The sequence below is a fragment of the Lepidochelys kempii genome, chromosome 8, assembly GCF_965140285.1.
Source record: "Lepidochelys kempii isolate rLepKem1 chromosome 8, rLepKem1.hap1, whole genome shotgun sequence".
In the NCBI taxonomy this organism is placed as follows: Eukaryota; Metazoa; Chordata; order Testudines; family Cheloniidae; genus Lepidochelys; species Lepidochelys kempii.
Window position 1 is genome coordinate 71,830,721 of NC_136387.1, and position 18,319 is coordinate 71,849,039.

General features: G+C 38.4%; 1 protein-coding gene across 4 annotated transcripts in view; it reads left to right on the forward strand.

The window, feature by feature from the left end:
• The window catches only part of DPYD (dihydropyrimidine dehydrogenase), a 542,988-nt gene that overhangs the window by 167,716 nt on the left and 356,953 nt on the right, over positions 1-18,319 (forward strand). For all 4 annotated transcript variants that reach the window (XM_073356963.2, XM_073356964.2, XM_073356962.2 and 1 more), the window contains exons 4-5: positions 2,449-2,536; positions 17,131-17,292. In XM_073356963.2, coding sequence (XP_073213064.1) covers positions 2,449-2,536; positions 17,131-17,292 — 250 coding nt within the window. The remainder of the gene's footprint in view (positions 1-2,448; positions 2,537-17,130; positions 17,293-18,319) is intronic.

Sequence of the window (18,319 nt, forward strand, 5' to 3'; positions counted from 1 at the left end):
AAACTGTCAGACAAGCCCTCATCATGTCACATCTCGATTACTACAACCTCTTCTTTTCTTGCCTTGTATACTGCAACCTTGCTCCCATCAAGTCTGCTTAGAGTACTAAGATCACTTGTTCTTCCGTGCTTCCTCAAATGCATGGAAAAAACCCTCTGTGATAAAATCCGAACAACTGTTACCGTAAGGTGACCAGATGTCCAGATTTTAGAGGGACAGACCCAATTTTTGGGTCTTTTTCTTATATAGGCTCCTACTACCTCCCACCCCGTCATGATTTTTCACATTTGCTGTCTGGTCACCCTATGTTACCATATCCTTCTCCAAATTCCCAGTTAATTCTTCTCTGAAATGATGTCCACAAAATACTGACTGCTAATTATGGTGAGGTAGGTGACAAGCTGTGACTATTTCCTTTTCTTACTCACTTACTTTATGACCAATTGGAACAAACCAATGAACGAACAAACAAAAAACCCCATAAACACCTACAATACATTAACTAACAAATCTCTACCAATTATTCATTATATGCATTTGCTTATATGTTTTATCCCTGCCCTGGACTCTGCAACTCATTGTGTTTTTAGACTGTAAACCCCTTAGGACTAGGATGATCTCTTGCTATGTTTGCACAGCACCAGCATAATGGGACCCTAATCCTTGAGGCTGTACTATAATGGTAATATTTATTACTAAATAATAATGGGAGATTTGGGAATGCTGTATGAGTAGCCATGTTAGACCTGAAAAAAATTATTTTTTGCTATTTTCTATAAGTTGACATAGACATCTTTTATAACTATGCTGAAAAGTATCCAGAATAATTAAATGAATTCTCAGATTATGAGTAGTGTGGCATTTGGTCTATGATATTTCACTAAAGTGTAAAGCCAAAAAAAACAACCCCTTAGAAAAATATTTTAACAGGGTATCATTTTAACTCTTTAGCTGATGCTTGCTTTTTTTAAAATCATACATCAACTAGATTATTCTTTAGGGTCCAATCCTGTAAAAGGACTTGAGGAGGTGAATTTAGACCTGTATGCCCACATGGATGCTTTTGCAAGAATGAGTCGTTAATCACTGCTACTTAAGATTGTGTATTTTATTATATAATATAATTTGTCATGGGGGGAAAAAGGTTCCCATTCTGCCCTCAGATATTTTTTCAAAACTCCAGTCAACTTCAGTGCAAGTTGCCATAGGAGTGCTGGTTTGTACTCCTGAAGACAGAGATTGTAAACCCACAGTTTAGAAGTAAAAATTCATCCTTTTATCTGGTTTCAGAGTAACAGCCGTGTTAGTCTGTATTCGCAAAAAGAAAAGGAGTACTTATGGCACCTTGGAGACTAACCAATTCTAACTCATTAAAGTAATTGTATTGCACAAAATAAGAGACACAATATTTAGCAGCCATTCTTCTTCCTTGGGACTGAAACATGGTGAACCATATAAATCATTAATTATTTTTATCGTCTTTCCTATAAAAGTATCATAAAACTGTACATATCTGATTATTCAGTTTTCAAAATTATACTCTCAGTTACATCTATAGAACTTCATTAATGAATTTCATCTGTTTTACAGTTGGGAAAACTAAGGCACACAGACCTTGCCTAAGATCACAGAAGAATTTGTTATAGAGCCAGGTCTAGAAAAAAATATATTTTCAGATTGTGAGGATATATTAGCTGTTTGTGAAGCAGATACTACAGTGATGAATACCACTATGATGAAATTAATAATTCTCTTCAGAGCAGGGTTTGAATGGTATTTAGTAAATAAGGCCTGTGTCCATGCAATGAGGAATACAAATAAAGAGAAAAATCAAATAGCTACTCATTCAGTGAGCACTATCCATCCTGTGTACTGAACAAGGCCGGGTCCAATGGAAGAAATAGTATGATTATATAATAAGACTGTGAATGGCACAAGGGCTCCCAAATACTGTTCAATGGATAATAGAAATTGTGGCATTTCCTATCTTTTGAGTGCTTAACTTTTCAGCCTTAACATTCTTTTAACATATTTGTGTATGTAATATAGTAATAGATTGCACATTCAGAATAGTGGATTGTATGGATCTGCTTGTTATTGAAGAAGGATGCTCTTCTGGCTAAAACACCCAACTAAAGAGATCAGAGTTCTCTTTTTGGCTCATCGCAGCCATCTTGTATGGCTTAGACTATTTGTTTAACATATCTGTGCTTGAACATCCCCACCTTTAAAATGTGGATGATAAAACTTACCTCACTATATTGTTGTGAGAGTTAATTCAATAATGTTTACAAAGCACTTTGAAATACTTATATGAAAGTCTCTATTGAAATGTAAAGTATTATTTTTTTTAGACTTATCAACTTATCCATGTGTACATGAAAAAACTTATGCTATTGGCAGTATTTGTACTGTATGTCTCCTTAACTCATTTAATTTTTTCCCTAGGTGCTTAAAGTGTGCAGATGCCCCCTGTCAGAAGAGCTGCCCAACTAATCTAGACATCAAGTCATTTATCACAAGTATTGCAAACAAGGTAAAAGCAGGCTCACAGTAGTAAATGAAACGCAAGAACAGCAGTTGCTTGCTTTCTCTTTGTGTGATTGAATTACAATCCTTATCTTTGTAGACTCTAATAAAATAATGTTGAGAACAGGAATGATCAAATTTAACAGATTTTTCTTAATTTTTAATTATTCTTACTGATATTGTTCTTCGGTGATATTGCAAATGCAAAGACTGTACGGTAAATCTGTTTCTTCAGCAGATTTATTTTTCTTTCAGATATTTGTTTTGGATGGATTTAATCAATTAATAGTATTAACAAAACGAAACACTTCAGTGTAACGAATTCACTGTATTGTTACCTGACTGAGCCCTTATAGTTACAAGACATTTTTCTTTCCATTAGAGAATAAATATTTTCAGGAAATTATTATAATTTTCTTAATAAAATTTGCTTTGGGCTGACACTTGGCATGCAGGTGCTCATCTCAGGGATGAATGTTTTTCATTACTGTGGTTCAAGTAAATAAGCGTTATCATTTTTTATTCACAAAACCCAATAATATTAATGAATTATTACAACAATAAATAGAATCAACTTTAATAAGGTGGAGTGTTTCCAGATGCTATCCTGTTAATGGAGAAAAAAGATACTTTCTGTTGCCTTCAGATGTGTAAGTACCTTTTTACAATCAAAAATACAAACGTTGAACCTGACTGCACAGCTAACATGAAAATATATGTCTGCATTAATCAGGTTATGAGGGACATTCTAATTCTGAAAAGATATTAGTTACCACTTACCTTTTAAAAACGCATTTAAGTCTTTTGGTGATGCTTGATTTGCTGTTACTCCATCCAAACTTGGTGACTACTGGGAGGGCTTGAGGCTGTTTTGGGTGAGAGGTTTATAGAAGCAGCTGGCCTCATCTCCTGCTACCTGTCTCAGACACACATCCTGCTGGTGCTGGAGTCCACATAGCTAAAATGAGAGAAAAGTGGGTTTCATTTACACATTGAGGGTAAGCCACACTTTGGGTGAGTTAACTTGTTTTTATTACATTATATGAGCTGAAACCCTCACAGTATATTCTATATATTGACAATCAACATTGGGACAAAAGGAGTTATTAAACATATGTCGTTTATAACATAATTACATATTTACATGGTTAACAATTATTGTGGAATTGTGTCCGGCATCTACATATAGACTGCTCTGTTATATAATCTGTTATGCCAATGCAGCATTTATTTTTTTGAATGCCAGGCATCTGTTTCCACTGGTACTGTACTACTTTGAGGCATATCACTTCTTAATGCATCCTTGAAATACAGTGAAACAAAGAAGCCCTGAACAGAGAAGATTCAAAGCAGTAATGAATCTGCTGGTTTCCCTTCCCACTACATTATTGTACCCTAAAACCTAAAGCAAATTCAATATGGAAGCATTGTAGCACGGTGGTTTCTCCCCTTCAAGGGCAATGTCTCTTTTAAGAATTGGTGTTCAGGAAGAATTAGCAGAACCTAACTGGGAATGGGGACCAGGTGTGAGTCAGAGACCTGCTCTGAGCTCAGTCAAAGGGGGAGCTATGAGAGACATACAGGGAGGAGCTGTGAGGTAAAATGGATATCTGGGGCTTGTGGAAGTCTTTCTGAAGTGAAGCACAGCTTCAGGAAGGAGGGCTTGGTTGTCCTGTTCCAAGGGGAAGCTGGAGGCTGAGAGAAGCCTGCTAGGATTACAGTAAAGCCCAAGGAAGGAGGACTCTGGTAACTCTGTCCCAAGGGAGATGATGTTTAAACCCAGGATTGGGACTAGGAAAGACCTGAGAGAAAAGACTCTCCAGAGAGAGTACATAGGTACATAAGAAGAGGTGCAGGGAGGGAAAGTGAGTGAATAAGGGTTTGAGTTACAGGGCAGATAGCCCAGTTGTTTAGGGTTCCAATGGCAGGGAACCCAGAGTAAAGGGTGCAGGTGGGTTCCCCCTATGCTATTACCCTGAGAGAATGTACAGAGACCCCTGCTGTTAAGAGGAGGAAGAAGTGATTGACGAGAACCCTGAAGGGCTGGAAGATGAAAAGTTGAAGGCTGTTGTGTGCAGCATGGGCCTGAGGTTAGAGGGAGAGCTGTTTTTCTTTGGACTTTCATTATCATGGTCACCTCAGCAACTGAACTATGCTGAAGTTCCAGAGAACCATCACCGATGAGGGGAAACTGAGGCATGGTGACTGCAGTGCCACAAGGACGGGATATGTTCTGGGATTGCATCCTGCTACAGGCATGTTGAGATAATATTAAGGGTCTGATATTAATGGTGTTGGGTAAAATCCTGACCCAGCTGAAATCAGCGGGAAGACTCCTATTGACTTAAATAGGGCCAGGATTACACCGGTTGTGTACGGGCTATATAGATCCGGTACTTTCCTTAACACTTAGTTCTGTGTGATTGTTTTATGTCACATCTCCCAGAGCTGTCATGGAACGTGTAGGCACTCAGTCAGTCTGTGGTTTGGCCCAGTGTGAGTAACTTGACCAGTTGCAACTTTATCAGGAAGTTCTGCTTTAGAAAAAGAATGGCATAGCGCAGCCATTCTCTAAGGGTATGTCTACACTACGAAATTAGGTCGAATTTATAGAAGTCAGTTTTTTAGAAATCATTTTTATATATTCGAGTGTGTGTGTCCCCACAGAAAATGCTCTAAGTGCATTAAGTGCATTAACTCGGCGGAGTGCTTCCACAGTACCGAGGCAAGCGTCGACTTCCGGAGTGCTGCACTGTGGGTAGCTATCCCACAGTTCCCGCAGTCTCCGGAAATGAGATTCAAAAGTTCGCGGTTCTTTTCCTGTCTACCTAGCCAGTGCATCTGAGTTGAGAGTGCTATTCAGAGCGGTCACAATGGAGCACTCTGGGATAGCTCCCGGAGGCCAATACCGTTGAATTGTGTCCACAGTACCCCAAATTCGACCCAGCAAGGCTGATTTAAGTGCTAATCCACTTGTCAGGGGTGGAGTAAGGAAATCGATTCTAAGAGCCCTTTAAGTCGAAAAAAAGGGCTTCATTGTGTGGACGGGTGCAGGTTTACATCGATTTAACTCTGCTAAATTCAACCTAAAGTCCTAGTGTAGACCAGGGCTTAAGAACTTCAGTGTTCTTTAGGGGAAAATCTAAAACCTCAAATTACTCCGCAATTACTAACATGCAGTCATAGCCTGTCTTGCCTGGCTCTTAGGGACCCTCCATGCCCATAACTACAGTCTTCTTTCAGAAGCAGTAACTTTTACAGAGAAGGGCTCAACAATATTTTTTGCCTGACGCTGGTGCCTGAAAAATGTGACAAGACTGACAGTATTGTTGAACACAGCACAATGATGGCTTAAAAAAAAATCAAGTGATTATGCTTTCCTCATTGTGCTGGCCAAAATGTTAGGACAAAGATATATAGTCATTTACTGCGTCTGTAAAATCAGCTCTGCACCTCAGTGTTCTCAATTCCCAGAATGAAGTTACATACAGCCTTATGTTACACTCTCTTACCCTAGCCCATGTAGAGGAAATCTAAAGTTGCCCAGCTGTGTGAGTATCTCAGTGTTACAGGTGTACTGTAAATTAAAATTAACATTAGTAGTTTAAAAAAAAAGCCCCCAAAATGAAACAAACTGATATGCTCAGGAACCAGTCTAGGTGATGGTGCCATGCAGAAGAGACCAGAGAGATTCTCCCTTCTCCATCCTGCTCCCAAGTCACCACCAGTGCCTATACCTCCCCCCGCCCCCCCCCCCCCCCTTCATGCTCCTACCAGCTTCCTAGGGACACAATACTCTACAATCTCTACTCCTCAAGAACCTTTAGATGCAAATCTCCCTGATTCCTATCATTTTCTAGCCCCTACTACTTTACTAACAGGCCCCAGTTTAGATCAGGATCCCAATATGCGAGGAACTGTACAAACACACAGAGAGACATTGTCCCTGCCTCAAAGAGTTTACAGCTTAAGTAGATAAGAGAGGCAAAGGGTGGGAGATAAACAGAGTCACACAAAGGTGAAATGACTTGCTCAAGATCATACAGAAGGACAGAGGTAGAGCTGAGATTAGAATCCATCTCTCCACCCTTCTAGTCCTAGGCCATTTCCTCTAGGTCAGGGGTCGGCAGCCTTCGGTTAGGGTCAGGGTAATCTGCTGGCGGGCCACCAGACAGTTTGTTTACGTTGACTATCCGCAGGCACAGCCTTCTGCAGGTCCCAGTGGCTGTGGTTCACTGTTCCCAGTCAATGGGAGCTATGGGAAGTGGTACAGGCTGCAGGGATGTGCTGGCCACCACTTCCCACAGCTCCCGTTGGGCGGGAATGGCAAACCATGGCCACTGCAAGCTGCATGTGGTCACGCCTGGAGATGATCAACGTAAACAAAACGTCTCATGGCCTGCTGTGGATTACCCTGACGGGCCACATGCCGAAAGTTGCCAACCCCTGCTGTAAGTCACTCTGCCTTCTATGTAGATTTGTGGATGATTACAAGTATGTATATGACATTTTTAGGACTGATCAAAAAGTAGAAAAGGTAGTTTTAGTGAATACATTTGAAATTTGTTTTCATTTTGAAAAATTTGAAATAGACTAAATTTTTGATTCCTCAAATTGTTTTGCAGAATTTTCAATTGGTTTTTTTCTTTGATTAAAATCATCACTGAAAGTGCCATCAAAACTTTTTTGTTGACTGAAAAAAATTAATATGATAAGATTTTAAAGAAACTCCCATTTTGACAAACGTGAATTGATAATATCATGTGTTTTGTTAAAAAAATAATTTTCTAAAGAGACCATTTTTGATGAAAAATATTTTACTTTGAAATATCTTCTGTCATTTGCATCTTGTAAATAAACTACTGTTAATAATTTTAATCTGATTACCTATGAAGACTCTTGTTGGTGTCTAGACAGAATATTTTCTTGACCAGTGAAAGGTTGAAACTTGGAAGATTCAAGTGTTTAGTAAGAAATCCAGAAAATCTGGATGCTTAGCTGGACCTGTTGAGGTCCCCCTTCTTCTCAATCTACTCCTGTCCTTACCATATTCCTCTCTCACCCTTCAACAAGCTCCTGTTCTCCCACAGTGGGTTCCTTCACTATCTCACCTTTCTAAGGCCCTCAAGCACATCTAGCCCAGCAACTTCCTCGCCCTCACTAATGGACAGTCTTCCTCCCTCACCTGCGGGAAGCTCCAGAGCAGATTATATATGCAGACAATACTGTAGCTAAGAGAATTTCCAGACTGGCTTAAATCTCAAAATGGTGATGTGCAGGGAGAAGGAAGTTTTCATGGATTCGAAGGCCAGAGGGGAATGTTGTAATCATCTAGTTTGACATCCTCTGTAACACAGGCTATAGAACTTCCCCAAAATAATTCCTAGAGCACATATTTTAGAAAAAACATCCAACCTCAATTTAAAAATGGTTAGTGATGGAGAAGCCACCATGACTCTTGGTAAATTGTTCCAGTGATTGATTACCCTCCCTGATAAAAATGTATGCCTTATTTTCAGACTGAATTTGTCTAGCTTCAACTTTCAGCCACTGGATCTTATAGTACCTTTCTCTGCTGGATCGAAGTGCCCATTTTAAATATTTGTTCGCCATGTAGATACTTGTGAATTGTAATCAAGTCACCCTTTAACCATCTTTTTGTTAAATTAAAATGTAAAATACTTAAATGCCTGGTCTACACTTAAAAGTTAGATTGACCTAGTCATGTCACTCAGGGCTGTGAAAAATTTCTTGCCCTGGGTACTGTAGTTAGGCCAACCTAACCCCCAGTTTAGACGCAGCTAGGTTGATGGAAGGATTCTTTTGTTGACCTAGCTACCACCTCTCAGAGAGATGGATTAATTGCAAAGATGGGAAAACCTCTTTCATTGATACAGGCAGCATCCACACTATGGCAGCATAGCTGGAGCACAGTAGCTGCTGTAGTATAGACATGCCCTAAATCATACTATACGAACCAGTTTGCCTACCCTTCATTGTGTCCATATTCTTTCACAAAGTAGTTGGTAGTATGATATTCAGGTATTCTTTTAAACTGGTTTTATTATAAACAAAGCTGTTTAAACAGTGGCTTACTGAAAATGTATTATTTTGTCAGCTATTTAAGCCATTCTATGTAGTATGTTTTGTTTAAAAAAAAACTACTGAGCAATCATAAAAGGTCAGGGATTCTTGTTCTCTAAAGCCTGAGGCTTTTTAGATATTTACAGGCCATGTACAACGTAGGCCATTCCAAGGTGCTCTGCAAGTAGACCTCAACTCGGGGCGGGGGGGGGGGGGGGGTTCTTTCTGGGTTGAGAGGGTAATTGAATTGCTAGGCTCAATGAGCCTTGGGCCTCTTTGAGAAAAGGATGTCACTTGTGCTGTATTGTGTCAGGCTTCTGTGATTCAGTAGAGTTTATACCAAAACTTACATTCTTCATACAAACTGGATTACAGCTCTACTTTCCAAAGGTACAATCTATTCTATTGTATCTTCCCAGTCAGCATTACTCAGTAGCCTTCCTACAGACTGTTGTTTGCAGTTGAATCTCTCAATAGGTGAGATGCAACTTTAGATTCACCATACTGTGAATATTAGTTTATTTTTTTAAACTTTATTTTATTTTTTTTAAAAAGATGACAGACAAGTATTCTTTCTAAACTGCTTTTTGGAGACCATTTATATTTAACTATGATGTTTAAAATGTAGTTGTTGAATTTTAAAAAAAATCATGCTAAAGATTAAGGGTGTCATGTTTTATTGATCTTGTCATTTAAAATTAAATCTGCAAAGATACAAGTACTTACAAGCTATAGGAGAAGGATTTTTTTCTTCTTGTGTCTTACCTATTTGTAAGAGTGGTGTTAGGATTTTAGACCCAGCCAGCAGGCTTGTGCCCTGAGCCTCTGCCCCATCGCCCCATCCCAGTTTGTTGAGGCAGGGAAGACGGCATGGCAGAATGAAGCTCCCACGGGGTAGGATCCATTAAAGGACCTTATAGCTGTTGTGGATCTTATTGCTGCCCGGAAGCAACTTTAGGCATTGTTGGGGCCTCAGGAATCAGGGAGTCACAATCAACTCCCTGATGTTCCCCAACCCTGCTTTCCATCCTGTCCCACAATTGCGTAGTCTACCTGCCTGTGCAGTGAGACAGTCTCAGTGTGTCTCATTGTCTGGCACCTTCAGTATCTACTGGTTGTTCTGACAAGACTGTGTTGGTGCTATAGATTCCTGTGAATGGTATTAGCCATAGGAATCAGTGGATACTGACTGTGACAGGATGCTATCAATTGATCCCTTTGTAAACCAGCACCCTGGCAAGTGAGAACCCAGTAAAAGGACACTGGGTGTAGTTAGAGTAGGAGGGATTTAGGTAGTTTGTATTTTGGGAAGGTACAAGGGATTACTTGTACCTGTAGGGAGCCTGACGTGCTAATGAGGTAATTAGCTTACCAGCTAGGTAGCTCTTAGAAGAAAGCAAGCAGTATAAAAGTCTGAGCCAGGGAGCAGGAATGGGCTCCACATAACTGCTGCTATGTTAAGATGTACCTGGAGTACCGGGACTGAAGCCAAACTGCCCTGAATCAACAAGGGGCATCATTTCCCAACAGTCTTTGCATGTAGAAGTAAGTCTTCCCTTAGCAAAGATGCTTATCAACTCCCATTATTTTTAGCAAAACTGAAGACTGGCTTCCCTCAGGAAAGATGTATTTTTTGGATAAGAGGCTGGACATGAAACTATGAAGAGGTAGGGGAATGTGGTGAGCATGAGGGAGCTTGACAAAGTGCTGGAGGAGCCAGAGAGGGTGCAAAGGGAAGTAGTGTGCAAGCGAGAGGTTCAGAGAAATGCATGGGGTAAGAAGAGACTAAAGGGCCTGGGGGGAATGTAGATTGCATAGGAGAGACGGAGAGATTGGGTAATATGGCGTGTAGGGAGGAAGACTGAGGGTTATGGGGAATGTGTATTGCTGGGGGGTGCGGGTTAAAAGAGAAGGGAAATGTTAGAGATAGGATCTTATAAATGAAAAGGAGTACTTGTGGCACCTTAGAGACTAACCAATTTATTTGAGCATAAGCTTTCATGAGCTACAGCTCACTTCTGTAGCTCACGAAAGCTTATGCTCAAGTAAATTGGTTAGTCTCTATGGTGCCACAAGTACTCCTTTTCTTTTTGCGAATACAGACTAACACGGCTGCTACTCTGAAACCTGATCTTATAAATACAAAGTGAGGGAAAATAAGGGTGCAGATGTAATAAGGGAAATGGGAGACAGGAAACAGTGAGGGAACAGGGGGAGAGAATGTCAATGGGAGAGAGGCTATGTGAGGTTGGAAGGGAGGTGGAGAAGAGAAAGAAACAGGATTGTGATAAGTGAGAGGAATGGAGAGAATAGAATAATTCCTCCCCCACTCCAGAGGGTCATTTGCATCCCATTGAGAATGTCTTATAAAATCATGACTCAGAATTCAGATGTAAAATAGTATAATTGTGATACTGTTAATACAATTAGTAGATTGTAAAAGAGGCTTAAGCGGCTGTAAAATTGGTAAGAACTGCAAATATGCATTACAGTTTTTAAGAAAAATTCATGGGGCTCCATGTTTTTGAAAGTACAGTTTTACTCAGTTTTCTTTCTTAATCTCTACATATTTCAAGTCACTAAGTACAAAAAACATTTAAAAGAAAAATAGTAATGGTGTTAAATTGATGTACTTGAAACAGTGACTTTTCTTGAGAAGTCTATTTGTAGTTGGTGTAATGGAATGGCTGACAGCTGGTTTCAGTTGCCGTAGTATAATTATGTGGAATAGACTTGTTGCAATGACACTGTGTCAATTAAGGAATCTCTCACATTCTAAACTACAAAGAACAAAATGACAGTACAAGATATTCCTTTTCCTCTTTTTCATAAAAAGATAGTGACACTGTGTGAAATTACAGTCCTGTTATGATGACATAAGTCAAATGATGTGAAAGTTTTCTGGATTGATTAAATATCAGCAGCATTGTAATATAGAATATATGTGATATTTGATAACTCACTCTTCTGTTTTGTTCATTCTACTTTGAAATAATGGGGGGGGGTGAGTTTATTCCAATTTGAACTGATGTGCATAGATATAAATATGTTGGGTTGTTGATACCTATCTTCTTTATCAGTATATGTTTTTCAATTGTTGTTCCTTATGTCATTTTAAACAACAATATTTGACCCAACACATTTTGATTTTTGTAAAAACTTAAGAAAACATAGATAACAGTGGACAGGAGGTGAAAGTAATTTTCTTGGAAATTTTGTTTTGTAATTGTGTCCATTTTTAAACATTTAACTAAGAGACAAAAAAAGAAGTGAACACTGTTTTATTCCCTCCCCTCCCTTCCCCCTCCTACCTTTCTGCTTTCACTCCACCCCATCTCCACATCCTGGCTAAGCCAGTGCTTTCATTCTTTCTATACAGAACACAATACTGCAGTCACTTTGTTGTATCTGAGAAAACTACAATATCAGAAAGTCATGATCTATGTGAAATTTATATGAAATGTGCTTAAATTAGATGAATGAATAGATGCTGTAAGAATTTCCTGATATTAAATGTAATTTCTTTTCATCTTACTGTATTGATCCTACATGTTTTAATAGGTTTTCTCAAGTAAAAAAAAGTCTCATTTGCATGCAAATTATGTAATACTTCCAAGTGATACATGTGGATATCCTCCTCTGCCTGCTTTCCACTGATTATTGATGTCTGTGTAAGGCTCGTTTCTGTTCTCTCTCTTACCAAGGTGTATTTATTGGCATTTTGATGAAGGAAACCAAAAAGCATCCTATCCAGTTAGATTAATTTATTTCTGTGGAAGTGCCTAGGAAAATATATTTTATGCATCAAGGCATGAGGAGGCATTTATTCCATTTAAATAAAACAATCACCAAAGCATTCTAGTTCTCGACCTGCTTCCTCCCTGATGTCTACAGGAATTAGCCAACTGAGTCATCTGCTTATTTATTTGTATGTATTTAAAAATATCCCAAACTATTTTACTTCTAAATTATTTTTGTTTTAGGTTGTGTAGTAGCCTTTGCTGAGTCATCCTCCCTCCAACGGCACTGTCTAGCTACTCCCTGCTGCATCATGTCTGATATTAGTTCATAAACTCCGGGTAGGGGTCAGATCACTTTTCCTCTTTTGTGAGGGATCTAGCACATCCTTGGGCTCTGTAAAATAATTGTTATGGTTGTATTATATGAATATGATCAAGACTCCCATTAATTTAATTGAGAATTGGAATAAGTGCTAAATAAGTGTTTGTAATTATATAATGTCAGTATTTTCAATATTAGAGGTACTTTCCTTATATAAGAAGTATCAGAAAAGACTGAAGATACTGAGGTAACTGTGTCAATTAAAATTGGCAAGATTTTAAGGGTTCCCACCATAAATCACTTAAAGATCTTCAGATGGATGGTGTCATATAAGTGCAAAGTATTCATATTCATTATTTGTTAATTTATCTCTGCCATATGCAAAATGGCTTGTTGCTGTAGTACAATAGTACTATAATTTTCAGCAGCATATTAAAACTAGATTATACTTCCTTTCCTGATTAGTTTTTGTAAAAGTTTAGAAAAATGTATTCTCTCTAATGATGTCTGGCATGTGTTACATGAGAAATCAGTATAGTAAAGAAGGGATAAATACACAGAAACAAACCATCACAGAGTTGCAAAGTATTTTAGCTGTTGTACTAAGGATTTTCCTCTCTTTTCTGCAGTGTTTGTAGTTGATAATTAGTAACTTGAGTGCCTATAAAGTAGCATAGTTGGTCTTCAGCAAGCAAGCACTAATATAACTAGTAAGTCAACTAAGCAAAGGTGTGTGGAAAAATCCAAATCACCTACCTCCGATCTATAATTCTAAATTCTTCATATTTCTAAAATGTCTTTTACTAATACTATATGCTTCCTTAGGACAACCTACCTTGTGTTGTCCTAAAATTTCCTTTCTGGAATAAGGGTGCTGTTTCAGCAAATGACAGTTATGCACAATTATGAGAAACATTATAGGTCTCCTGAAAACATAGCTTATAGCAGCAGGATCTGTATAACATCACAATAAAATTCTCCCAAATGGGCTAGTTAGCCGCTCATGATGGGTGAATTTGGACAGGATCAGAAATTGAGTATTTGGTTCAGTGACTGATTAAAAACTATGGTAGCTTATCTGAAACACAGTCATTATTTTAGAAAAATATTTTTAAAAGAAATACTGTTCCATATTATACTTAAATACAATACAGAAAACATCTAAATATTTTATTGTACTACAAAACTGGGGTAATAGAACATGAGAGCTTTTCACTAAGATTACCAGTTCAAATCAAGTACAGCTCAGAACAGACTGAAGGCAAATCCTAAGCTTGAAGTTACTTGGGCAGCTCATTTGGGAAGGTGACAAGGATTTCATCTTGAAAGTTACCATCTGATATCTTTCAGAGTAACAGCCGTGTTAGTCTGTATTCGCAAAAAGAAAAGGAGGACTTGTGGCACCTTAGAGACTAACCAATTTATTTGAGCATGAGCTTTCGTGAGCTACAGCTCACTTCATCGGATGCATACCGTGGAAACTGCAGCAGACTTTACGGTATGCATCCGATGAAGTGAGCTGTAGCTCACGAAAGCTCATGCTCAAATAAATTGGTTAGTCTCTAAGGTGCCACAAGTACTCCTTTTCTTTTTGCGAATACAGACTAACACGGCTGTTACTCTGAAACCTGTAAAATGACTTATACTAATCAATGAATAGCTAGCTCTCATTATAGTGGAGGCCCTTATTATCCCTGTTTCAAACATGAGGAGACTTGAGGCATACAGAAGTGAAGTGGTTTGCCCAAGGTCACCCAGCAGGCTAGTTGCAGGGCTGGGAATAGAATACAGGTCTATTGTGCCCCAGTCCAGTGCTCTATCCACTAGGTTGCACTGCCCATGATGTTGATACTATGTTGTTTCTGAGTAGACATATGTCCACATTACAGAATTGCCACCAGTAGAATTGACACTAATTGGCTTTCTTTTTGGCAGCCTAAGCAGAGAGGCTGAGTGAGCATTGAAGCTAAATTCCCCTTTCACTTCTAGAGGTGATCCCTTTGCACCAGGTTGAGGCGTAGTGTTGAATCTGTGTGGAAAGCTTGCAGTGCTGCTGCTTTTGGTATGCTTGTTCTCTGAATAAATAGCACTCTATAAGCTCTAGCTTTGTCAGTTTGGTGCCTTTTTATTGATCACTACATTCACTTAAAAATGTTAACACCACAAAACATTTTATACTACTTGGCATTGTGATGTGTGGGGCATATCTCACAGTACTTGTGTTGTAAAAGTCTCTATATATAAAGATATGTAATGGCTGGATATCAAATCAATAAGTAATGTTCCTCAGCTTAAATTTAATCAAGATCATAATTCAATAACACAGCAAACCATCAACATGATTGAAATTAAATAATGGAGATTTCTAAGGAGGGTGCCACTGAAGCACTAACTATTTTAACTATTATATATTCTGTCTTAAAAGAAAATATTGTGAACATTGTACCAACCTATGATAAAAATGATTCTTAAAGAGGAATAGTTAGCTAAAATGATAAACGAAGGATTTTAATTATCTGTATGCACCAATTTTAATTATGAAGCTTCAAAGATATATGAATCCTTAATTATCTTTCTTAGATGAAGTTACATTTGGTTATTGTAATTCTTTCTCTTGTACCAAAGTTGAAATCAACAAAGATAGCCATCCTGGGCACAACAGCCCTCCTTCCCCTCCCCCCCACAAAATATGAAGAAACCCAGCAGAATGTGAAGCAAAACCAAAATTTAAAAGTAATGAAAAATAGCTTGTTTGAATTCTGAAGACAAATGTCCAACAATTTAGCTCTGGGTGGTCCTTTTTCAGAGAAACAAGGAAACAATTCCTCTAGCCAATATTAAATATTGAACTTAATGTGCTGGATTCTCATTTACATTGAAGATCTGTTACACTACTCTGGCAGAATAAAGGAGCCATAAAGTGGGTGTAAATTACATTTTTAATCAGGTTAATTAAAAGCCACTTTTAGGCCCCTTTACATTGCCAGAGCAGTGAAAAGTGGACAACATAAATGGGAATCAGGCCCAATATCTCACTTTTATCTGTCACCACAGACAAAACATTTGAAGGAAGTCCCTTCACAAATGACTCGCTTAATTAACCAATTTTTTCCTATTTGTCCAAGACTAGAGCTTCCAATTGGTGTAGTAATTTAGGAGGAAACCCCATTGAAAATGTATGCATGGCTTTGTGATCTGTGTAATCATGGTATGGCCAGTGGAGTAGGCTCTGCAAATGTAGAAGAAAGGCTCAACTACTTCTACAAACTTGTTTTGTAAACATTGGAGCCCTACTGGAATTCACTGTCCCTGACTGCATCATCTGGTTGAGCCTCTGAACATTATGCCCAGTCCTTTAATGTGCATCTTGGTTAATTAGAACTTTTCCAATCATATATGACTTTTTTTTTTGTAATCCACATTTTGTTACATAATCAAATCTTGAAAATGCTCTGCATATTCACTACTTGAGTCTCATACTGTGGGATATTGTTCCCTTTGAAGATGCACATTGCACACATATTATCCTGCTAACTGTGAAGGCTGAAAATAAAACTCTCCAGCTCTTCACTGTGAAGGGCACCTGTCAATGAGCTCTACACCTCCCACTGGCTCTACAGCTTCTGATTCTTCTGAGCCAGTTATCGTCCTGGCTGGGAGAATGACTCCCTGGCACAGACCAGTGTAGTGTTAGACCAGCTCTGAAAACAATTTTCATTAAAAAGTTACTGGAGAATGAGATGTAGAAGAGGTGGCTGGAGAGAATGGAAAACAAGACCTTTCTCCTTGCAGTTGTTCATAGTTTGGAGAGGGTTGGAATGGTGCTCACTCTCATCTGCATTTGCCAGCACAAGCCCTCCAGGCCTCTTAATTAGTGCATGAGCCTGGTGCTGGTCCCCTGCATAGGTGTGACTTTCATCTTTCCATGATCAGTGGTGGTCTTTAGGGAAACCTCCGGCACACAAATGTTTCCTGGGCTCTTCTTGATAGTTGTTGTTGTTGTTATTTATTAGGAAGTGAGTGAATGGAGAGAGGAGTTACATAGTGTCTGTTCACCGGCTGCATAATTGACTTAGGAATGGAGAGAGCACTTACTGGAGTGTAATACGCACAACATGTTATGTTTAAAATAAAGCTGTAAATCCACTACACAACCCTAGAAAAATAACTGCAAATCAACATAAAACAAATTAGAATATTTTGATAATAAAAAAAGAAATAATTGAAATATTCTTAGCCTGCCGTACAGTGAGATATATTCTGAATTTGTCCTCAATGCCTTTTCAACCATGATTGGTAATACACATATGTGACAAATTTGTTTCTTTAAATTTTATCAAAGGTGCAGTGTTATTTTACTAGCCACATAAAAGGAACAAGATTTTGGATTTCCTTTCTTGAATCTCCGCTTCCCTGTTATATGGCATTATTGTTGATTTTGTTTTCTTCATGCAGAACTATTACGGAGCTGCCAAAATGATTCTTTCTGACAACCCACTGGGCTTGACATGCGGAATGGTATGTCCAACCTCAGATCTTTGTGTAGGTGGATGCAATTTATATGCTACGGAGGAGGGACCAATTAATATTGGTGGATTGCAGCAGTTTGCTACTGAGGTATGTAAGACATACAGATGGCTGGTATTTTTACATATGAACCAAAGAATTTTCTAATGATTAAATTTCTTATTGGTGATTTCATTAAATCAAACATGTTGGAATATGCTATATTGCTAAAGTAAAAATATAATGGATTAAAATAACTAGTACTTACCTTGAAGCACATTCAGTAATTTACCTGTTGAAAATAGCTTTTCACAATAAATTATTTCATAAGAATATATAGAGAACTAGTTGTAATCAAGAAGGCAACTTAAAATTTCAGCTTGTCTACACAGCAGGTTACTGCGCAACAAACCAGCTTGCCACCTGGTAACATCCCATGTGGACACTGCTATAGCACAGTGAAAGTCCTGGAGTGTGATTTGACTCATTACACCACCACACTCTAAGATTTTTAATAGAGAGAGGAAACTGGATTTAACAGAATTTCATTTTTTAAATTATTTAAGGTGCTGTTAGAAGCTAGATTAAGACTTTTTTTTATTTAAATATGTTTTTAAGTTCAGTGTCCTATATATATGTATGTACATTTATTTATTTATTTTATTTATGTATTGGAATGGCTTTACATTGCAAATATATGAACTTATTTAGGGCCAAAACCTATTTCCTTATGCCACTCCCTAACTCTTCCACATGGGGCAGAGAGAACCCAAAAAGGCAGCAAAAGTAGTGCACTTCCACTTTGTGGTGGGGAGAGGTGTTTAGTTTCAGAGAGCCTCCATAAGGGACCCAGGGGAGGGACACAGCTAGTGGATTTCTGATTGCATGGATCCACTATCCAAATTTTCCCTTTAGAGGAAGGAAAAGGGTGGCAGATGCCACTCTAACTTATGAGCTGCTGTAGTGGCCATGGAGATGCTGTGTCAAATTCATGCTCTCAGGTGATATGAAGGATTCCATCTCTTCTGATCATTTGTACAAGACCTGCATACCTGGGCTCTGCAAAAAGAAGAGAGGGTGTCACTCTATATGAATAAAATGTGTGCTTATATAATGTTTACACCCTGTATATTTTATA